Source organism: Malaya genurostris, chromosome 3, assembly GCF_030247185.1.
Source record: "Malaya genurostris strain Urasoe2022 chromosome 3, Malgen_1.1, whole genome shotgun sequence".
Lineage (NCBI taxonomy): Eukaryota > Metazoa > Arthropoda > Insecta > Diptera > Culicidae > Malaya > Malaya genurostris.
The window spans coordinates 219,955,883-219,981,300 of NC_080572.1; the positions used below are offsets into that span (position 1 = coordinate 219,955,883).

Sequence of the window (25,418 nt, forward strand, 5' to 3'; positions counted from 1 at the left end):
TGTTCCATTTTTTCTGAATATTTTGTACGCGGAGGCTCTCTCCGCGTTTAAATTTGTGCACTCTTTGTCCCACCACGGGTTGGGAGGACGGATGTTAGTTTTCGCGCCGGGTACACGTTTCGTCTGAGCTTGAGTCGCGGTGTCGAGAATCAAGCCAGCCAAAAACGTGTACTCTTCCTCCGGAGGAAGTTGTTGAGTTCTTTCAAGTTTCTCAGATATCGAGGTCGCATAGCTATTCCAATCAATATTTCGTGTGAGGTCATACGAAACATTGATTGTCTTCGATGGTTTTGAGCCGCTGGTGATTGATATTACGATCGGTAGATGATCGCTATCGTGGGGATCAGGAATTACCTCCCACGTGCAATCCAACCGTAGCGATGTCGAGCAAAGGGATAAATCCAGCGCACTTGGTCTTGCTGGTGGTGCAGGAATCCGTGTCATTTCTCCCGTATTCAAGATTGTCATATTGAAGTTGTCGCAGATATCATGGATCATAGTTGATCTGTTATCATCGTGAAGACAGCCCCATCCCGTACCGTGTGAGTTAAAGTCTCCTAAAACCAACGTCGGTGCAGGAAGGAGCTCTACGATATCACTGAGCCACCGATGCCCAACCGAGGCTCTTGGGGGAATGTAGATGGAAGCAATGCAAAGGTCCTTACCTTTGATTGTAACATGACATGCGACAACTTCAATACCTGGTATCGAGGGGAGGTTAATGCGATAGAAAGAATAGCACTTTTTGATCCCCAAAAGTACTCCTCCATAGGGATTATCTCGATCCAGACGAATAATGTTAAAATCGTGAAAGTTTAAGGGTATTTCAGAAGTTAGCCAAGTTTCGCACAATGCAAATGCGTCACATTTCAGATTGTTTACTAGAAATTTAAATGAATCTATTTTTGGGATAATACTTCTGCAATTCCACTGTAAAACAGTGATTAGATCCGTGACCTCGGTGGATGATTTAGCCATCGAAAGATACAATCGCTGAAAGAAGGGGCCAATTTGCAGTCAACTGCTTCAAATATGTTTTTACTGTTGGCATGAAAGCAATTAAAATGCTTCTAAGAGGGTCTGAAATATTGAAAGCTGTAAAAATCCAGTCCACAACATCAGAGAACTTTATAAGTCCAGCACCTAGTTGGTTCTCTGGTGGATTTTCAGGGACGCTTGGGGATTTTTTAGTCCCTGGAAGCGGTGGGAATTCCATCTCGGAATTGAGTTTTCCGAGACCAGGAGCTTTTTGCTTCGGTGATTTTTCCCGATTCCCGTTAGCTGTAACTTTTCGAAGCCCTTCGGAAGACACCTTCGAACCCTTACTAGGTAGCTTATGAGAAGATTTATTCATTCTTTTCCTACAGCTATGAGGGACCGCTGAAGATGGACCTTCCAAAGGGTCGTCAGAATCGCTCTCGTCAGTTGACAAGCAGGCATATGGATTCGTTGCCTGTTTAGGAGGGGTGGCACTCTTAACCATCTCGGCAAAGGAACGCTTGGAGTGTTCCTTCAGGGAACGCTTCATCCGATCTCCTCGCAGTTTGTAAGCGGGACAGTCAGAGAGGTCATGCGGACCCTCCTTACAGTAGAGACACTTTTCAGCATCCTTACCGCAAGAGCCGTCCGCATGAGCTTCCCCACAGTTAGCACAACGTGGCTTATTGCTGCAATGAGTAGCTGTATGCCCCAGTTGTTTGCAATTGGTACAATTCATTATCCGGGGTACAAATAGACGAACAGGCAAACGAACCCGGTCCAAGAGGATGTAGTTGGGCAATGCCGAGCCGGCGAAGGTCACACGATAAGAGTCTGATTGGGGATAAGACTTTGTTCCATCCCCGGCGATCGATACTGAATGCAATCGCTTGCAATCCAGTATCTTGACATTCTTAAGTGAGGGGTCTTTAAAACAACCCGCCCCGTACTTAAGAATATCCTCGCAAGTCAAACTCGAATCGGTGACCACACCGTCGATTTCGACTTCACGAGCTGGCACGTAGACGCGGTACTCCAGCGTAAAAGGATCCTTTTGAACAAGCTCATTAGCCTGTTTTGAGCTGGTAAACAGGACCCTGAGCTTGTCTGGCCGTATTCTATCTATACTTTTTATGGTATTATATCGCGAATTCAGGTCCCGCGATATTTTTAAAATATTCAGTTTTTTTTCCTTTGATTTGGTCCGGAAATAGACCGCGTAAGGCCCGGCCGGTAGTGCGAGCCCATCAGGATAGCTCTTTATGCGGGACTTTTTACAGACAAGGGAAGTCTCCATTTGAACATCGGGAGCGGGGGGGGGGGCAGGATTTAAAATAGGCATAGCGGAACTACTTCCGCGCAAAAACAAATGATTCGGGGGGAAATATAATGGTCAAATAAAGAAATAAAAATAAACGACGTAAAGGTACTTAACTAAGATCCAACGGGGGACACCAAGCTGGACGTCGTCGATCGGCGTATCGCCGCTTTGATGGTGTGCAAAAAACCTCCGAGAGGAAAAGGCACACTTATTTATAATCCTCACACAATGGCCGCTTGTTTATAATCCTCACACTTGGCCTTGATCGGCGAAACAATAATCGGCTAACGGTACCGTTTCGATCGACCGCTCGCAATAAGGCACTGTTCTATTATATAATGCGAAAAAAAAAACCTCTCAGAGGAAAAAGCACTATTGTGTATCACACAATATCGTCCGACCACTTTATCACACACACACAACTGGTTTTCAATGCTTTCGCAGTAAATCCAAATCACGTCCGTTCGCTCGGAAGGTTGAAACGGCAATGTTTCCGTCATCTAATCATCAATCCCGTTCCGAAAATACCCATATTGTAATATTTTCACTTCTTTTTAAGAAGTTGGTTCGTAAAAAAAGTTTACGTTATTTGGGATTTGGTTCGTAAAAAGAGTTACGTAAAAAGAGGTAACGTGAAAAAAGTGTTCGTAAACGAAGGTTTGTGTGTAATATCATTCGATTGAAAATGAAATTTTACCGTACTGGGCAGCACACATACACACACATGTACATTTATTCAGTTCGTTGAGCTGAATCGATTGATATATGAATATGGCCTCGGAACGTGTTTCTAAAGTTTGAGCGAATTCTATACCTATATTTTATACTTATAAAAAAAAATAAAAATATATTTTAATGAAGCTCTGTGAATGACAAGAGAAAGGCGTTATCACACCACTAGGTGGATTAAAAATAGGTTTTTTGGGAAAAATTTGCTGATTAAACTTCAACGTATTGATGAAAATGCCATCAGCATTTTAGAATAACGCAAAACTACTGTTTTCTACATAAAGTAATGCTTCAAGTCAGTTGAATATTTTGTTTTGTTTTTGGTATTGTTCACTATTTTGGGCAGCCCTTCTTACCAGACTCTCCAACTATGAGAGTATTTAGGGTAATTCAAGCTGATGGTTTACAAAAGTTTGTCAATTCATATGTTATCTGTGGTTTGAATAAATTTAAAATTATAACTCAAGTTACAAGAAAAACAGAAATCAGGGAAACTGTTCACAACCCACGAGGTCTGTTCAAAACAGTTCCCGGAATTTTTTAATTGCGCGCGTCTGGAGAGTCCGGTGGTCAAAATTTTTTTTTATTGTGTTGGTACATATGTCCCTAATGTATGGTGAAATTTTCAGCTGTATTAATTGTTTACATTCTGTCTTGTAGCGGCTGGTGTAGACGTGTTTTTTTAGCTCGGCGATTTTTGTTAGTTTAAACAATGGAAGAGTTGAAGAGTCAAAGAATTTGTATTTAATTTTGCGTGAAAAATGAAATAAAGTGTAACCAAGTGTGCGAAATGTTACAGAGAGCCTACGGTGAGTCTGCTATGAAAAAAAAAGTGTTTACGAGTGGTATAAGCGTTTCCAAGATGGCCGCGAAGACGTTGAAGACGACGAACGCTCCGGTCGACCCAGCACGTCAATAATCGATGAAAATGTGGGAAAAGTGGAAAAAATGATTATGGATGATCGCCGAATCACTATTAGAGAAGGTTCTGATGAAGTTGGCATATCAGTTGGCTCATGCCATCATATTTTTTCAAATGTTTTGGGCATGAAACGAGTGGCAACAAAATTCGTTCCAAAACTGCTGAATTTTGATCAAAAAAACAAACGCATTACCATCGCTCAGGAGCTGTTAAACGACGTCAACGACGATCCAAATTTACTTGAAAGGGTCATAACTGGTGATGAAACATGGGTGTACGGTTATGATGTCGAAACAAAAGCACAATCGTCCACGTGGAAGCACCCAACGTCACCAAAACAAAAATCGCAGAGCTCAAAAAAACACGTCTACACCAGCCGCTACAAGACAGAATGTAAACAATGAATACAGCTGAAAATTTCACCATACATTAGGGACATATGTACCAACACAATAAAAAAAATTTTTGACCACCGGACTCTCCAGACGCGCGCATTTAAAAAATTCCGGGAACTTTTTGAACAGACCTCGTATAGTATTGCTGACGAATCGCCATAAGAAAAATTGACGATAAGGAACGCGGACGAGGTGGGTTAACCACCCCCGTAGAAAGACATATTAAACGTAAAAATCGAAACTTCGAAAGATGTTATGAAGTGGAGTGGCATGTTTCGAAAGGTACTTGAAACTACTTGCAATCGGTTACGGTACTCTTTATGTAACATAATTTCAACCAATTGCCTGATATCGAAATGTAGAATAAAGATGAAATAAAGAGTTGATTGAGTCCTTCCCGTGTACACTTGAAAAGAAGGAGATTGCGTAACGTCAACCTTTCTATTTCATCTGAGTAGTAAAGTTGAAATGTGATCTTGTGAGTATTGCCGACGGATTCAGTGAAAAACTTTCCCAGTAGAAATAGGATTCCTTTGGCTAACCACTGAGCACCCACTTGTTAGAAAACTTTTTTCATTTCATCATTAAGTATACCTACGGACATATCAATAATAAAAAGCATCTCATCAAAAAAATCTGTCATAACGATATACGTACAAAATATAATCTAATCTATTTTCCACGTCACACAACGTTTCAATTTCACTGCAAAAACCTTACGGACAATGCCAAAAATTTGCCGCTATGCAGATGAAGCGTCACTGCAAGTGACAAAACGTCAGTCAACCCGCCATTACTGACTCACCGTAGGCGCCGGTTTACCTTGTGAATTTCGAACAGGTGAACCACGTTCAGATCCAATGGTTCGTATGATGACCCGGACGACACGGATGAATTGTTATCAAAGTACAGTGACGGTGGCGGCGGCGAAGGCGATATCGGGGGTGTTGCCGTCAGATCGAACTGCTCCATTCGACGCAGTTTTTGAACCAACAGCGGATACGGAATGGTGGGGCCATGCGGATCGTACGGTGCGGGTAATGTTGGGGGGATGCTACCGTTCGCGATGGAAGGATTCATGTCTGATTGGGCGGGTTGGGGTTGGGTCGGTTGGTGGTATGAACGGTGTTATCCTATTTTTGCACACCGTGGAGGTGAACAGTTTCAGAATGTTATTAAATTTGCATTACATTTCTCTCTATGCAAACAATTCCAGATGATGAGCGCTCGGTGCTCGACTCCGATGTTGGGGTGACGAAAATAAGGTAGGATACGATGACACTCGGGGCTATTTTTTTGTTTGCTGCGGCCGAAGCGACTTCATTACGATAGAAGCCATGATGGGAAAATAAACAAATTCCTATGATTTTATCATCAGCAGATTTTAATGACATTGGGCTTATTCGAGCCGGGCGGGAACCGAAGAGTTTAGAATACGACTTTTTCTGTAGCAGGAATATTTTCGATACGGCTCGAAATTAAAGCTTTGTAATGAGCAACTGATTTTCCAAACAAACACACTGAATTGGTATTCTGCTTTTTAATCCATCAGTCGACTAGTCAAGCTTGCATACCACGATCCAAAGTAATTTCAACAGTAGTTTCTCAAATTCCATCTGCAACGGGATACTATTCCAACTCTTTCAGACACTTCCCCAACATCTACGCCCAGCTGATGTTTTACCGCATTCGACACCCTCCGCCGCTTATCTCTTTTTGTGCACAATTCCCTCGAAACTTTATCGCACCGGGTTTCTATGTGGTAACGCTACGGAACTACCATTCTAGCAGCCGTTTGTAAAATTCATTAGCACTTCAGATAAGCCTCCTCAAGAACAGCACTAAGTCGTTTAACTTTACGTTAAAGCTTATTTCTTGAAAAGTTTGCACTAACTATCGGCCAAGTTGTTGTTCTTCTAAGCCGGCGACACCGCTTTTCGTCTGTTTTCCGTCACCACGAATGGTCAATCCAATATTTCAAAAAGGAACACACACACACCGAGACTCCGAATAGACGTCCAAATTAAACACGCTCTCCGGTGGAACTGAATTCTTTCTTACACCACAACACAACTCGTGGTCAACCTTAAACTAACGTGTGAGCAAATCATGATAATGTTTGTATACACCTAGAGATAACGGCGGCGTTTCATGCCACACCTTTGCCAGTGTTATTTTGATTTATCAACAACCGCGAGCATCTCTTGAATTTCTTTCACCGATCTCTCGCTAAAGGTTGTTTAGCTTACGAGTAGGGTTACCATCTTGGATGTAAAGATCCAGCAGTAGAAAATAGTTGATTGTTTAATTTTTCGACACATTAAATCAACATTACAATAATTTTTATGTAATTCAGATAGTGAAAATATACTTAAATACTGAAAAAAAACTACTATAAATGGAGGTTGGAATGTAATGTAAAATCAAAGATGCGTGGAAGATGCGCATTGTTTTGCCGGATTGAGTTGATTCTGTTTTCAGCCGATGAGTAATTTGCTGACTTGCGAGGTTTTAGTGGGACTCGATTTCTCATTGGACGGAAACTTAACATAATTTGCTAGGTATGTGTGATCCCGCTTTCAGCATTTAAAAATTAACCGAATATTGTAACTAGTCAAGATGTAAACGAAGTAAGCTGTTATTTTGATCGAACAGCTTCAAACAATAACTTTTAACATCACTTCAAAAATTGCTCAATATAACCGCTTTTTCTTTTTTTTGTCTTTCTAATACAAAAAAGGCTTTGTATAAAGTATAATATACCATTCGAAAGAAAGCGGATCATTTCGCCGAATGCCATTTCGCCAAAAGTCATTTCGCCGAATGGGACATTTCGCCGAAAGTCATTTCCCGAAGAGATCATTTCGCCAAATGGATTATTTCACCGGAGGGATCATTTCGCCGAAAGGGTAATTTACTTTACAATACATAATGGATTAAGAAACTGCAAATTCTAGATATTTATCAAAATTATCTATTTGTTGGGGAAATCCATTCTAAAGATTACGAAATAAAAATAACATTAAAAACCCTTCCTAATCCACCTAGTGGTGTGATAATGCCTTTCTCTTTTTTCATAACAGTCTCATGAAAATATATTTCATACTCTTAATAAATAATTTTGGATGCTAATTTTGACACCAATTGATTCAGATTGATTCAAGTAGTTCACAAAAGCATGCTTCAGTGTTTATGTCACACAGTCAGCATAATTTTTCCAAACTAGTGCTTGACATTCGAGTTACCTATTTGTATGAGAAGAGTTATGCTAATGTAAAAAAAACCCATCTTAGTCCACTTAGTAGAATTTTCATATATCTTGAAAAATCATAACTTATCAAGATGATTATTCAAGATACAAGATTTTCAAGTAACCCCCCGTACATGAAATTTTCGAAATCGAAAAAAAATTTTGAAGCCAAAACGTCGACATTTAGTGGCATCTCGAAAAAATATTTTTTTTTGAAAAAATCGACTTTTTGGGACTTGGAAAAAATATCCAAAGTCCCAGAAAGATGATTTTTTCAAAAAAAAATTTTTTTGAGATGACACTAAATTTCGATGTTTTATGTAGTTTTAAGAGTTTCTACACCAAAACAAAAATTTGATTTTGGAAATTTCATGTACTCTCCCCTATGGGGTTTTTTCAAGATCGAAAATTGTCAAACCTTTACCACCGGGCAGCACCCCTTACGCATGTCGGATTTTGCTCAAATTTTGCATGAGGACATTTTTCGATGTGCTTAAACTTTTGAGCACTTGCGCTTTACGAAATTAGAGGTGATCCCAGAATCCCCTTGTATATAAGAGCGGTAGAAATCAACGTGTTACGTCACTTATACAATTATATCTCCGGAACCAAAAGTCACAGACATTTTATCTTCTAACTTGATCAATGACCTAACAATAGCTTTCAAACGGGCCTAGACTTGTTAAAGTCGGTTCAGCCATCTCCGAGAATCTTGCGCGGTAAACAAACAATACGTTTTGTCAGTTACGTCACTTATACCATTATATCTCCGGAACCAAAAGCCACAGCCATTTAATTTTCGAACTTGATCAATGGCCCAACGATAGCTTTCAAACGAGCCTAAGTTTGTTAAAATCGATTCAACCATCTCTGAGAAAATTGAGCGGTAAAAATATCTTCGAAAAGTGCACACACATACACAGACACATACACACACACAGACATTTTCCGATCTCGTCGAACTGAGTCGAATGGTATATAACACTATGGGTCTCCGAGGCTTTTTGGATTATTTCAAAAGTACGATTGTAGTTGAACAAAACGGGAGTAAACTTTATCATTTATGTCTTTATTTCAAATTATTTCCACTGGAGAATTCGGTGAATTGGCATTTTCGACGAAATGGCATTTGGCCAAACGGCATTCGGCGAAATGGCTTTCGGCGTAACGATTCTCAGCGATTTTAAATTAATTCCATTGAACGATTCGGTGAAATGACATTTTCGACGAAGTGACGTTCGGCGAAACGGCATTCGGCGAAACGACCTTTTCGGCGAAACGGTTCTCGGCGAAATGATCCTGATTCCACACTTTGTCAAGATCAGGAAATGTCTGTATGTGTGTTAAGGGGGAGTAGGGTCAAAACGATGAAAAAAATCATCATTTTCCAGAATTCGCGTTCAACAAAAAAAATTAAATGTTTTGAATGATAAAAAGCATCATTCGAACCATATTTTGTAATTTTTTCGTGGAAAAATATTGAAAAATAAGCCGGTGAAGAGGTATTTTTGAAGACGCTTCCTAAAAATTATGATTTGCGGTGTCCACTGCATCTCAGCGCAGACTAATCAGAAGTGAAGTGACGTGAGAAGTGAGTTAATGGTTTTTATTTTTTTTATTGTTGGTGGTTGTTCAAAGTGAACACTACGATTTTTCACGAAAAAATCCGCCATTTTGTAGTTGTAAAACCTCCTCAAAGTCACAAACAACGAGAAGGAAACCGTTAGGGTCTGGCTTTTTATATGTAGAAAGTGTGCGCAAAATTTGAGAAAAATTGGTGCAGTAGTTTTTGAATGACGATGGACACGGACTTTCAAAACCTGCTTTCGAGAAAAACGCGATTAAAGTTTGTTGTCTATAAAATCAACGGAAACAATTTATTACTCCAGGGAGTCCGTAGGGTCTAACATTTTCAAAAAATCGTATTTTTTCTTTTATAATTTATCATAACGAAACATTTCAAGAATGTTTTGTCAAGTTTTGATGTAATTCGAAGTAGAAATCTTGGACCTGTGCGAAGAGCTCTTGCTTCTTCGCAGAATAAGATAGCCATAGATAAAGGTACATAATTTCCAGAGTTTCGTTTCAATAGGATTGAAAATTTCACAGAATATTTATAAAATGTTTTACTATAACAAAATATAAAAAAATAATAAAAACAACAAATCGTATTTGGTGAGTGTTTTGAGCCAATTAAGATGCTCTGAATCGAATGGTATTAGTGGATTTTAGGATAAAATAATGTTTGTTTTTGTTATAACTTCTCAAAAACAAAACGAAGCGGTGGGGAGCAAATGGCCCCTAGACTCGGTTTGAGTCTAGCTGATTTCATGAAGCTCAACACTAGTTTCGAGTACGTACCAACAAAATAGTCAAAAAATCTCCAAATCTCTGGCGTAATCGAAGATCACAAATGTGATATTACCGATGATGTATACGTCTCTAAAGCACATTCGACATCGGTAGCAAAAAAAACACGAGCGAATATTCCGAACCATAGAATGATTTGGACAAATTCACCATTCACTAGAACAAATTACTTAATATTAAAAAAAACTTAAAAGCTTTATTGCGAAAAAAGTGCTTACAGATGTACTATTCAAAGTATTGTCCGTTGCTAGCGACAACTTTTTCCCATCTTTCCGGCAATTTTCGGATACCGCCTCGAAAAAAGGAGTCCTCTTTTGACACTATCAATGAAGCAATCCATTTTTCCAACTCTTCGAAGGATTGAAAATTTTGATCTGCCAGGTCGTGTGCCATCGAACGGAATAGGTGAAAGTCAGAAGGGGCGACATCTGGGGAATACGGCGGGTGGGGCAAGACTTCACATTTCAGCGTTTCCAGGTACTTTTTGACCACTTTTGCGACGTGAGACCGAGCATTGTCGTGTTGGAGGATGACTTTTTCATGTCGCTCTTGATATTGTGGCCGCTTTAGTTTTAGCGCGCGACTAAGGCGCATCAGTTGCGTTCGGTAGCGATCACCTGTAATGGTTTCACCCGGTTTTAAGAGCTCGTAGTAAATCACACCGAGCTGATCCCACCAAATACAAATCATAACCTTGGCGCCGTGAATATTCGGTTTTGCCTTCGACGAAGTAGCATGCCTGAGCTTTCCCCATGATTTTCTGCGTTTAGGATTATCGTTTCGAACCCACTTTTCATCACCGGTTACGATTCGATGTAAAAACCCCTTACGATTTTGTCTTTGAGGCAGTTGCTCACATACAAATAGACGGCAATCGATTTCCCTCGGTTTTAACTCTTAAGGCACCCAGTTTCCTTCTTTCTGAATCATGCCCAGGGCCTTGAGACGTTTTTGAAATGGCTTGCTGACTCACTCTCAACGATTCGGCAAGCTCTTCTTGGGTTTGGCACGAATCTTCATCAAGCAATGCTTCTAGTTGTTCATCTTTGAAGTTTTTTCTCTCTTCCACCACCATGATGTCTTCGGCATCGAAATCACCATTTTTAAAACGTTGAAACCACTCCCGACCAGTTCTTTTACTCAGAGCAGCATCACCGTAAGTTTCTGAAAGCATTCGATGCGCTTCAGTTGCATTTTTTTTCGAATGGTAACAGAAAAGTAAAACTTCCCGCAAATGGCGAGAATTGGGCACATAAACAGACATTTTCGAGTGTGAATAAAACAAGAACAACCGTCACTGAAACGGCGATAAAAATTCGTTAGACACTGTACACACTCACTTTAATGGCATTATCATCTATGTATTTTGACCAGCCTCAGCCGGTACAGCCACCTATCGGAAAACGGCGGAAGCAAAGTTGGAGGTTGGTGCACTCCGAGCCAGATTGCACCCGTATAAATGGAGATGTGTACCTCAAACCAAATGCGTTTTATAATTGAAAGTTGTAACTTTACAACAGTATATTACATTCCGAGTGAGAATATTATTTTCCGCACTATTCTTGCGCAAGACAGAAAGGACAAGTTCACCCCGGGCTCCCCTATTTTAAAATGACCGTGTCAAATGATGATAAAAAAGTCTTTATTTGTCAACAGTGTTATCTTTTATTATAAACTTATACCTTCGATGCAAATGTAGAATTTCATTTCAAGTTCATAAGTAATGTGAATAATTTAAGGTAGATTAGGCACATTAAGGCATTAGAACTGGTTCAGGCACTTATGAGCCTAAGGCGAATTGTGCATAAATCGATATAACCCCTAAATGATCGCAACAACAAAAAATTTGAAAAATGTTGAGATCATGACTTTTTAGTTAAATTTTTTCGGGTAATGTTTTTCCTCCCAGGAAAGCATTCGATTTGTAATGTTTTTCCTCTCAGAAAAGGATTCGATGATTATGTCACTTCAACGATTATATCTCCCGACCCGGAAGTGTCAACCTAGATCAATCTAGAACAACTTGACCAAACAAAATAAAAAAAGGCAATGTTAGAGACATAACTGCACAGCAAAAAAAAAAGAAATTTACAGGAGACTCAAATTCACGTAGTTAGCAAAATGACTGATTTTTTAATATACTTGGTATACAAGGAATATTTCTTTGATAAATAGAAAACACTTCGTTCCAACTATGATTTAAGAATAATTCTCGTGTATTTAAGTCAATCACTTATTTATATCCTATCCTCTCCTAACTTAGCTAATTGAGTTTTACAGTATGGATTACTGAGAATCCGGGAGGATGAGTTAGAACGCGCAGCGTAAATCTGATTTAACCAATGGCATTCGTTGTAACGTCTTGGCCATTGTATGATTTGAGTAGGAGAGAGTGAGTAATGTTTCTAGACAAGTGTGCGAGTGTGATACAGAGAAGAGAGGGTGAGAGTAGTCAGGTTAAACTCTCGTGAGTGTCGGTTCGAGTCTTTGTGTTTTCCTGGGTTACTGTTATTCTAGGTCATGTCGTATGGCACTTGATTGAGAGAGGTGTGGGGCGTGAAGAAAAGGGAAATGACATAGCTGTTTTTGTTTTGGGTGGCATAACGATTTGAAACGTGACGCTCCCTTATTTATTGTTGTCGTATGGTCGCGGTGTTTTCGTTGAGTCGAAGTAAGTGCTGACACTTTAATTGCTTCATGTAGGTGGAGTTTATATTACAAGTGGGTTTCTGGATTTTCATGACATGTTTCTAGGTTTTCGTATCGGGGTGATTTTTATGGGTTTTTGTTAGGTGCATTTGATCTGGGTAATGTTAGAGATTTCATGCCAATATCTCATATTACAATTTATACAAGTATGATTTGAATATATGTCAAACGTACCCCGTCTTTCCAGCAGGCTTGTAAATTTACATGTTCCAGCACAAAGAAATGTGACGGAATGCAATAAACATGTGTTAGATCTACTGTAAAAAAGAGTCATTTTCGACGGCGACGTATACGTTCTACCATGTCTAACAGTGTTTTTGAGCTGTGTCTATCACAAGGTTCAGAGTGGCGAAATGGTAGCGCGTATTCACGGAATGCATAAGAACGCCGGTTCGAGTCCTGTCTCTGAGCGTAACTTTTTCCAATAAATCATCTTTTCTGTTAGTTTTTCATTCATTTGGCTTCTCCAATATATATTTTCGCACTTTTCGTTGTATTTTGCTCCAATGAAACCGACCAGCAGCAGGGTAATGCTATCGATTATATTTAAACTAGCTTTGAGAACGTCCAGCAATTAGTTCAACACTGAACTGAATTCTTGATACCGGAATTGGAACTGAGTTCTTGACCTGAACCAACCAAAAAGATGCAGTTGCTTTTTTTCCTGCTCAGTCGACTGCGCAGGCTAGAATTGTATTTCAGAACTTTTATTTTCATGAATTTTTAATTGAAGGTAACACTTCTAAACATAAATGGTGTAATATAGAATTATGCTATAAGATTTAATGAGGGCCCCAAAGGAATGAATTTTTGTCTCTAAGAGTTAACAATTGTGTCTATTTCAAATAGTGGTCCAAGGAGTTTTCTCCGCTACTGCTTAATGAATCTTCAGAAAAAATATCAGATTGTTTAGAAAACTGTTTTAAAAAACCTTTCTTGCCATATTTTTTGTAAGTCAGAGCTAGCCCCGTACAGGTGGCAACCCTAGCTACAAACAGTGTACTCCTTTTCTGCTCTGGTTTGTTTATTGCTTGTTTAGTGTCGTCACGTGCGAGATTTATGGTTTTTTTTCGCTCGTGTGAGTCGAAATGTGTGCTTTAACACGCTGCAGGAAAAATTTACCATCACTTATCAACACACTGATTGTTTGTTTTACGATGATTTAGGATACACATAGGTACTCGGAGTTATGTTTATGTTTGAATTTAAAATCATGAATAAGCAGCCGAAAAGTAGTCAGTCAATATATCAAACTTTCCAATTAAGAGTAAAACAGCAAAACATTTTAAATCCTCTCCCCCAATAGACCAGTAGCAGCTTTAGAGGTAATAAAGCAGCCGTTGTGGACATCCGTTCACGTTCCACTATTTACCTCCTCGCCTCACGCACACACAAATAGTGCCTTGTTTCATTGAGTCCCGTGTCGATGATGTCGCCGCCGACAATGATCCCAAGCATCCATCATCACGACAACGGTTGTCGATTATATTTTATTACACACAACCGTGCACCGACGGCGACGTCTGAAACAATGACACTGATGCTGCTATTATAACTTTAGCGCATTTTTATTGCTATGATTTGATTCGTAGTCGACTCGCAGATGCAAGTGCAAGATGACAAATTCCTTCCACATTTTACATTTACATTATTAAGAACGGATCAAGACGTGGGTTGGCTTACACGCTACAATAATCGCGGAAAAAAGTCAGTTTATTGAGTCTCCCAGATCTCTTCGCTTAGTAGCTTCTTGATGCGTTTGTATGTCTTCGTCCTAAGAAAAACGAGGTTCAGGAGTTACGAAAAGCGGTGTATCATGATATCATCATCTGTGTATGAAATAAATTCGAAAGGAGTGTCGATACAACTGTCGCAAAAGGTTAGAAGAATGTAACATAAATATTTCTCTTCCCAATTGATATTCTCAAAAATTGATACAGAGTTTATTACTTTCCATCACTACCCATCGAATTCTTGTTGAAGCTTACAGAAAATATGCCTATCGATTGCGACTGGAAAATGCTGGTTGAAGCTGGTTTACAGAGGGCATTTCAGTTTGAAAAGAATTGAAGTTGCACAATTTCAAGGGTTGTAGAACGAAAGCAAGCCTTTTCTGGTCGTGAACACGTCAAGGAAAAGATTCAGAAGGTAGAAAAGTGGGTTCCTCGTGAGTTGAATTACACACAGCAGGAAAAGTGAAAAACGAATGTTTCTTTCGCGGGTTTTCTGCACCGGATCGTGACGGAAGATGATGAATAATTTTTTTTTTGAAAATCTCAATCGCAGAAAATAATGCGTTGACTCTGACCAACAATCGACTTCAATCTGAAAACTTTATCGCTTCTGAAAGAAAGCATGTGCATGTGTGCTGAGCATTTGGTGAAATCGATAAGGTGGATTAGACTACGAGCTTCTCAAACCAGAGAAAACTGTAAATAACAGGTGTACCAGTATGAAGTGAACGTAATGACAAAAAATGTGTCGATAATGAACATTTGGTGTCAACGAGTTTTAATTTCAATTTGTTCGTTTGGTTCGTATGACATATGCCTAACATATTTCATATACATCAAGTCATTGAACGAACAACATCATAATTGTTCGGTTCGCTTTCACAACTCATCCAAGTCAGTCGATAGAACAGAACCGCTTACGTTCGGGACAGAAGAAACCAAGTGCAGTATTGTGTGGTGAACAATAGAACGATCTCGAAATGAGTGAACCAAACGAACAAAAGCTACCACCGACACGAAAGAATACAATTGATGTTGACTTCAGGCAGTGCAAAATTCGACCTTCGATACGAGAACTTGAAGGTTTGCTTAAGGAGCAAATGCATCTTGACATTAAATGTGTGCATTTAACAATAAGACAAATAATGTTATTTACATCCAGTTTTATAAAGAGTTGGATGCAATTCAATTCGCAAAAGACAATAATAATGTGCATTATGTGGAGCACGATAACATTAAGTACAACATTCCAGTATATATGGAAGATAGTGCTATAGAAGTGCGTGTGCATGATCTTCCCTCAAGCGTCACCGATTCATATATTCGCAAAACTATGTCCCAATACGGTGAGATTCTCTCTATCGAAAAAGAAAAGTGGAAGAACTTTTTCCTCGGTATTCTAAATGACGTACGTTTGTTACGTATGCGCTTGAAGAGGCCTACACCTTCTTATGTGACATTCGGACAGGATACGAGAATCCCGTGCAAATCACTTGTTACCTATGACAATCAGATGGCCACATGTCAATATTGCCAACTCCGGTAAGTCATGTGTTAAACTGGACAAGGAGACTACTACACCAAAGGACAACGGTGCTTCCTTCACACCAACCCCAAGCAACCCCAGTACACCTGTGACAGTCACCAACAACAGTGAAGCATCCCCTTCAACGAAACCATCCAACGTATCCCCTATAGAACAAAGTACACCAGCTGCAGTTAACAAATTACCCTCCAACCAACCAGCAACTGCAACCAATGTACAACAAGGTGCATCTACAGCAACTAGCAACGAAAAGATGACGGAAATCGACAACAATACCATCGATGCGGCAATGGATGACGAGACGAACCACGAACGAAGTGCCCCTCAATCCTCGCAGGAGGCGAATGGAAGCTCCTCTCCCCCAAGAAAAAGGGTGACAAAGAGATCCAACTAAAAAAAAAATTATTTAAAAAATCGGCTCAATCGACCACGTAAAGCTTGTACGCAAATAGCCCTGAATAAAAATATCTTTTAAATAAAAAAAATAAAAATCATAATTTTTCATCGTCTCAAAAATATTGAAATATGTACCAGAAAGTGAAAGTGACATTTGAATAAAAGTACTGCAGGGTCCCATCGAATGCTTGTTGCGGCACATGGTGAGCATGCTCTATCAGAATCAACAAGTAAAAGATCTGATTTAAACGATTTAGAGATAATGATTTGGATATGAAAAATGGAAGCCATTAAAAAAAATTAAGACGCAAAATCGCAAGCAATGTGGGATGAAGATGTTTCTTCTAGTCAAAATTAATGGTAGCAATGTTAAATGTTCCACAACAAAAAATTTTTGACCGTTTAAAAGCTATGAAAAAAATCCCAAAAGTATGGAAAATGGGTGCTACATGAATTGAACGAAAGACAGATGGAAAATCGAAAACAAACATTTGCGAAATTTGGCTTCAAAGACATGGGAGGTTTCGCACCGAATTGCTACTAATGATGATAAATGGATTTATTTTAAGAACCCCAAACGGAAAAATCATGGATTAATCCGAGAAAGCCATCAACATCGACGGCAAAATAGCAATGCTTTGTGTTTGGTGGGATCAGGTTGGTATGATGTAGCATGAGCATGAGGGTGGTTCTTTAAGAGGTATAACAGATCGGCTGAAAAGTTCATATCGTTTCTATGAGAGGGCGCCACTAGAATTAAATCCATACCATTTTCAGTTAGTTAGAAAATCATTTTGTGGATTTTTTTCACGTTTTCATCGGTAAAAGCGTCTTTTGGACGTCCACTGCGTTCATCGTCTTCGGTGCTCATATGACCAGTACGAAATTTTGCAAACCACTTACGAATTGTTGCTTCGCCCGGTGCAGAGTCTGGATAACACTCATCAAGCCATTTTTTGGTATCGGCGGCACTTTTTTTCATCAAAAAGTAGTGTTTCATCAACACACGAAATTCCTTTTTTTTCCATTTTTTGCACAATAACAAAAGTAGCTTCACTCAAAATGCAATATCTCACAAACTAATAATCAGACAGCTGTCAAATTTATACACGTATCTTTTGAAGGTTGGTACTAACTGAAAATGGTATGGATTTAATTCTAGTGGCGCCCTCTCATAGAAACGATACGAACTTTTCAGCCGATCTGTTAGCTGACACCCTAAAGATATCAAAGGAACGCGTTGGACATATTATTCACAAATATTTGGATATGAGAAAGCTTTGTGTAAAATGGGTGCCGCGTGAGCTCACAATCGATCAAAAACAACAACGAATTGATCATTCTGAGCAGTGTTTAGAGCTGTTATATCGAAAAAAAAAACGATTTTTTTCGTCGATATAAAGGGTGATTTTTTAAGAGCTTGAGAACTTTTTTAAACAATAAAACGCATAAAATTTGCAAAATCTCATCGGTTCTTTATTTTAAACGTTAGATTGGTACATGACATTTACTTTTTGAAGATAATTTCATTTAAATGTTGACCGCGGCTGCGTCTTAGGTGGTCCATTCGGAAAATCCGCTTTTTTATCGACAAATTTTGTTCAGCGATGAGGCTCATTTCTGGTTGAATGGCTACGTAAATAAGCAAAATTGCCGCATTTGGAGTGAAGAGCAACCAGAAGCCGTTCAAGAACTGCCCATGCATCCCGAAAAATGCACTGTTTGGTGTGGTTTGTACGCTGGTGGAATCATTGGACCGTATTTTTTCAAAGATGCTGTTGGACGCAACGTTACAGTGAATGGCGATCGCTATCGTTCGATGCTAACAAACTTTTTGTTGCCAAAAATGGAAGAACTGAACTTGGTTGACATGTGGTTTCAACAAGATGGCGCTACATGCCACACAGCTCGCGATTCTATGGCCATTTTGAGGGAAAACTTCGGAGAACAATTCATCTCAAGAAATGGACCGGTAAGTTGGCCACCAAGATCATGCGATTTGACGCCTTTAGACTATTTTTTGTGGGGCTACGTCAAGTCTAAAGTCTACAGAAATAAGCCAGTAACTATTCCAGCTTTGGAAGACAACATTTCCGAAGAAATTCGGGCTATTCCGGCCGAAATGCTCGAAAAAGTTGCCCAAAATTGGACTTTCCGAATGGACCACCTAAGACGCAGCCGCGGTCAACATTTAAATGAAATTATCTTCAAAAAGTAAATGTCATGTACCAATCTAACGTTTAAAATAAAGAACCGATGAGATTTTGCAAATTTTATGCGTTTTATTGTTTAAAAAAGTTCTCAAGCTCTTAAAAAATCATTTATAACAATGGTCGAAACATGGCTCCATCACTTCACTCCGGTGTCCAACCGACAGTCAGCTGAGTGAACTGCACGCGATGAACCGAACCCAAAGCGTGGAAAGACTCAACAATCGGCCGGTAAGGTTATGGCGTCTGTATTTTGGGATTCGCATGGTATAATTTTCATCGACTACCTTGAAAAGGGAAAAACCATCAACAGTAACTATTATATAGCGTTATTAGAGCGTTTGAAGGACGAAATTTCAAAAAACGGCCTCATTTGAAGAAGAAAAAAGTTTTGTTTCATCAAGACAATGCACCGTGTCACAAGTCGATGAAAAGCATGCTGAAATTGAACGAATTTGGCTTCGAATTGCTCCCTCATCCGCCGTATTCTCAGATTTGGCCCCCAGTGACTTTTTCCTGTTCTCAGACCTCAAGAGAATGCTCGCTGGTAAAAAATTTAGAAGCAATGAAGAGGTAATCGCTGAAACTGAGGCCTATTTTGAGGCAAAGGACAAATCGTACTACAAAAATGGTATCGAAAAGTTGGAAGATCGCTAAAATCGATGTATCGCCTCTGATGGCAATTTTGTTGAATAATAAAAACGAATTTTGGCCAAAAAATGTGTGTTTCTATTGCACGATACGAACTTTTCAGCCGAACTGTTAAGATTTGTAAGATATAAAACAATGTTTGAAGATGATTTCATGCAAAGGTCCACACCAAACAGTGACTTCTTTTGGAATGCATTGGTAGCTCTGGCAATGCTTCTGGCTGATCTTTACTCCAGATGCGGCAATTTTGCTTGTTGACATATTCATTCAAGCAGACATGAGCTTCGTCGCTGAACACAATTTTTAGATTTAAAAAGAAGTTTTGAATATTTTTCGTGGGAAAATATTGAGAAATAAGTCGGTAAAGAGGCATTTTTGAGGACGCTTCTTAAAAATCATGATTTGCGGTGTACACTGTATCTCAGCGCAGACTAATCAGAAGTGAACAAATCAAAGCAGCATAGTTAGAGCAGAAGTTTTTCTAGACCCCAACGTTTCTGTTTGATTTTTTTTTTAGTTTTTTGAATTTTTGGTGGTTGTTTAAATTTTCACGAAAAAATCGACCATTTTGTAGCTGTAAAACATCCCCAAAGTAACAAATAACAAAAAGAAAAACTTTGGGGTCTGGTTTTTTATATGTAGAAAGTGTGTGCAAAATTTGAAAAAAAAATGGTGCAGTATTTTTTGAATGACGATGGACACGGACTTTCAAAACCTGCTTTCGAGAAAAACGCGTTTAAAGTTTATTGTCTATAATATCGAAGGAAACAATGTATTGCTCAAGGGAGCATGTAGGCTCTAACATTCTCAAAAAGCCTTTTTTTTTGTATTTTGTTATAATGAAACATTTCGAGAATGTTTTGTCAAGTTTTTAAGTCAATCGAAGCAGAAATCTTGGGTCTGTGTGCGCAGCTCTTATTTCTTCGTAGTATGAGATCGGCAACGATAAAGGCCCATAGCTTGTTGAATTTTGTTCCGATAAGCTTCAAAATTCCACAGAATATTCTTGAAACGTTTTACTATCAGAAAATAGAAAGAAAATAATATATGATTTTTTCAAAAGTATTAGACCCTACCCGGCCCTTAAAATTATACAGCAAACGACGATTCAATAGTAAATAATAGATCAAACCGAACAAGTTTGACAATGACACAAGACACGATTCACGCGTAATCTGTCAAAAACAGTGTTGCCAAAAATATATCAGCAAAAATATCACCCTTCAGTTGAACTAGGACCTTTTTTAATCCACCTGGTGGTATAATGATGCCTTTTTCATATTACTTATATTTTCAAAAACACCACTAGAAGATTCTGTCAAGATTTTTTTTTTCAAACTTGAATAAAATCAAGAACTTTCTTTGGGTATAAACTACCATAACCTTTCAATTTGTAAATAGTTACGTCAAGTTATTATAGATTTGAATGTGGCAACCCTGTACGCTATAAAAAATTTAACAAAGCACACTGTGTGCTAGGCGGTGATGTTTTCTTCTTCCGTACCAGCACGTACCGGTTTTGTATCATTTTGTATGATAGTTTAAATGTTTGAATACTCACCGCCCTACAATTTCGGAACCGCAAGGCGGATCTGGATGAAATTGCACAGTATCTTCTAAGACACTGAGAGCTTTAATTTGAATAATGATTTGTGAAAATGGTTTTAACCGTTGCTGAGAAATCGAAGTGAGTTCCGTTTTTTGGAGCTTTTCTCCACTACTACCGGTGCGTTCGGAAGCGGAAACCGGGGACTAGTAGTCCCAAGGTAGATTTCTATATGCACTAACTAACAAGGTTGGCCAAATAGCTGATCTTACCAGTAAGTTTTTCAAAAATTTGCACCTCGTGCCGCCATCACTTTTGAAAAAATACTTATGAAATTGACTTATATCGCACTGTAATACCGGAACCTACAATCAACTTTTCGGGGACTTTTTAAATAATTGCAAAACCTTCAAATTGGATCCCCCAGAGTAGATTATCATTACGCAAATGCGACATCACCGCTATTATTGAAATGATCCTAGTTATAGGTAAATATTTTTTATTAAAATTATAAAATGCCCTCGGCATCTTAGAGCTTAAGCAATGTGCCTTCAAAATTAGATTATGAAATACAAAAATGACCTTTGCGTTGCACCTTAGTTCGTGTAAATCGGTTAAGAAATTTTCGAGAAAATAGAGTTTCGCATTTCATAGATCTGCATATATTGCCTTGTAATTCCGGAACCGAAAGTCGGATAAAGATAAAATTCAAAAGTAAGCTTTGGGACCATAGCCTTTCATTCGAATTTGAGTTTTTAAAAATCGATTCTGTCATCTCTGAGAAAATCGAGTGACATTTTTTGCCACATACACACATACTTACATACACACACACACACACACACACACACACACACACACACACACACACACACACACACACACACACACACACACACACACACACACACACACACACACACACACACACACACACACACACACACACACACACACACACACACACACACACACACACACACACACACACACACACACACACACACACACACACACACACAATAAAACAGAAAGAGAGTGAGAGTGAGAGTGAGAGAGAGGGAGATTTTGTGATCTGGACGAACTGAGTCGAATGGTTTTTACTGTAATCGCATAGCCTTTTTATATAAGAAAGGCCAAAAAACTGCTTATCAAAAAAATAAAATTTGCGATTCATGTTCGAATGCCTTAGAAGGAACAATAAAACGCATGATTACAAGGGCAAGTCTTGGTAAGTAACGTGAACATCCCATTGAAAATGCCAAGGAACTATTCGATTGGGCTCAAAAGCGAAAGGAGGAAAAACTACCATGAATTTTCTTTTCCTATGCAACTAAATTAGAGTATGAAAATACCAAGCAACATCTTAAGGAGGGAGAAAGGGATAATTTGAATCAAAAAACACTTTTTTGTATTTTTTTACAAAGAAACAGCTTAAGCAATTTTATTCAACATGTTTTTTACATTATAAAGCATCTTTTAAAGAATATTTTGTTAAATTTCCGTATAATCATATTGAAGAGCATTTCCCAAAACCTCTTCTGAGAATCACGTTACGCGGTGAACATGATAACTCGGCGTAGAATAATCTGTAATCAAAAATGTTCTTAAATTTACTTAAAGTACGAGTTATTTCTCCCGTAAGCTTGCTTCATTTAGAATTGGAACAAACTTTTGCTCATATTGTGGCGCTCCTGGTGGACGGATTTGGAAGTTCTTGGCGCCCACGTGTCGGGAATTTTGTCAGCTTCACGTATGATTTTTGACATTCCTCAAATAGACTGTACATTGTAAACAATCAAGATGGAAGCCGAAAGAAGGGAAAAAATTGAGCACAGTTATTTGGAAAATCCATTGTGGTTTACATCTAGGCTAAAATTGCCCAGAAATACCGTATGGCGCGTTATCAAACGGCATAGAGAAACATTGACGACGATTTGGAAGCTTCAAGCCAATCGTCGGAGTGGAACTGTTGACCGGAAACTACGTGGTAAGATTTTAAAGACGATTAAGAGGAATCCTAATCTGTCGGACCGTGCTTTAGCCAGAAAATTCGGTGCTGCCCGTAGTACAGTGAGGAGAACTCGACTCCGGGAAGGAATCAAGTCGTATCGAGCTAGCAAACAGCCAAATCGGACCATAAAACAGAATAGCGTGGTCAAAATTCGTGCTCCGAAACTATATGACCTGGTGCTGACCAAGTTCGACGGGACGATGAAACCTATGTCAAGGCTGACTTCGGGCAAATCCCAGGTCAAACATTTAACTTGGCAACGGCTCGGGGGGATGTTTCATCCAAACTTAAATTTGTTTTTGTCGACAAAGTTACAAGAAAATTTATGATTTGGCAGGGCACTTGCAGCTGTGGCAAAAAAACCAAAGTTTTCGTTACAAAGAAGACCATGACATCGAAACTATACCAAAAAGAGTGTCTCCAAAAACGAATTTTGCCGTTCATTCGATCCCACGACCATCCCGTAATGTTTTGGCCAGATTTGGCAAGCCGTCATTACAGCAAAGTCGTTCAAGAATGGTATGCAGAGAAAGGGGTCCAGTTTGTTCCAAAAAACCTTAACCTACCCAACTGTCTCCAGTTCCGCCCTATTGAGAAATACTGGGCAATCATGAAGAGGAGGCTCAAGGCAAAGGGAAAGGTTGTCAAAGACATCAATCAGATGACGACCTGGTGAAATAAGATAGCTAAAACGATGGACGAAGAAGGAGTGCGCCGCCTAATGAGCCGTGTGACAGGAAAAATTCGGGAATTCCTACGAAATCGTGACGAATAATTTTATCCGTATTTTTTCTTAAAAGTATGAAGAAAACGCTACATTTTTATAAGAAAGAGCTTGAATTCAATAATAAATAACGGAAATACAGGCAATTGTCTTTGTTCCAATTCTATCTGAAGCAAGTTTTATTGTGAATGGGAGATTTTTCAGTTGTACTAAAAATTGAGAAAAAATATATTCCATTAAAATAGTACCATACGTCAATCAAATTTATCTCTGGTGACGAGTAACACATGGATCAATAAGTCCCGAGACTAAAGCAGAGATAGCGCTCGTAGTAAACCAGTAACCACGTCTTTCTAGAGTACTAACCTTTGCTTGAAACGGGTCAAAATTTTAAGTCGATCCGATCAGAAACAGCTGAGTTATCGAGGTTGGAGTAAAGTCGTTTTGTAGTTTGTTCAAAAAATGGAAAAAAAAACCGAGTTTCGTGTTTTGATAAAACATTGTTTTTTAATGGGTAAAAACACTGTGCAAGCGAAACAATGGATTGAAAAATGTTATCCGGACTCTTGTCCATCAAAAGCAACGATTTGTCGGTGGTTCGCCGAGTTTAAACGTGGTCGTACCGACACAAATGACGCGGAACGCTCGGGTAGACCTGTGGAAGCCGTTACACCGGAAAATGTGAGTGAAGTGACAAAAATTATAATGAAAGATCGTAAAGTGAAGCTCCGTGAGATTGCTGAGATGACACAGATATCATATGGAAGTGTATTTACTATCCTTCATGAAAAATTGAGCATGAAAAAGGTTTTTTCCAAGTGGGTGCCGCGATTGCTTTCGATGGAACAAAATGCACTCTGCCACAAGTCGATGAAAACAATGGCGAAATTGAACGAATTGAGCTTTGATCTGCTTCCCCACCCCCAATACTCGCCAGATTTAGCCACCAGTGACTACTAGCTCTTTGTTGATCTTAAAAAAATGCTCCAGGGAAAAAGATTTGGCTCAAATGAGGAGGTCATCGTTGAAACTGAAGCCAATTTTGAAGCGAAAGATAATTTTTTTATAAACATGGTATTGAAAAATTGAAAAAACGTTGGAACCATTGTATCACCCTAAAAGGTGATTATGTTGATGAATAAAAAAAATTTTGCTATAAAAATGTTGTTTCCATTGCTAGTCTCGGGACTTATTGATCCATGTGTTAAATCATAATATTTTAAATTGACCTGCACAAATTTCTGCTGGATTCATTATCGTATTCAAGTTGATCCATACAAAAAATTCTCTGCGATGAAATCTCCTGATTTAGTTTATTAAAAGTGGTGTAAATTTAGAACAAAAAACTTTAGATCGTAAAAAACCTCCGTTGAGAAATAAAGCATCTATTTACCAACAGGAAGTTTCTGAATCGTACCATCCGGTGATAATCACACTGAGATGATAGCATTCAAACTTCCAAAATTCTATAATTCAGAAAATTTATAAAAGTCTACTTGCACTTAATATGAAAAAAAACTCTCCTCTCTCGTAGACAAACGTAGGTTTTCAGTAAACTACTAACTCTCTCCAATGAATCTACGTGGTTTATAAATAATCCCATATAACAATTGCATTCCACTGAAAACCCTGTCAGATCCGTGTTCGAACATATGACTACTGACATGAAGAACAGCACTTTAATTCTCTGGTGATCGAAATCCCCAACATAGACAGGAAATTGAATTACAGTGTACCAATATTCAAGAACGGCGCTTCAACGGCTCATAATAATTGAAAGCTTAATATTTGCTTCCCAAGGTTCGCTCTATTGAAACATTCTATCGGGAATGCTGCATCAATATGATAACCAGCGAGCGGTGTTTCACACGGCCCCATAATCAGCAGCAGTCGTCGTTTCAGCTCATCCATTCTAAGCGAATAC

General features: G+C 38.9%; 1 protein-coding gene across 17 annotated transcripts in view; it reads right to left on the reverse strand.

The window, feature by feature from the left end:
- Nucleotides 1-25,418, reverse strand: part of LOC131435438 (transient receptor potential cation channel trpm) — a 394,002-nt gene that overhangs the window by 195,046 nt on the left and 173,538 nt on the right. For 9 of the 17 annotated variants that reach the window (XM_058603323.1, XM_058603324.1, XM_058603320.1 and 6 more), the window contains exon 1: nt 5,168-6,326. The exons of 7 other annotated variants lie outside the window; for them this stretch is intronic. In XM_058603323.1, coding sequence (XP_058459306.1) covers nt 5,168-5,425 — 258 coding nt within the window. In that variant the 5' untranslated portion in view covers nt 5,426-6,326. Of the gene's footprint in view, nt 1-5,167; nt 6,327-25,418 lie in introns of those variants that run through there. One more of the 17 variants, XM_058603326.1, reaches the window with a different exon arrangement.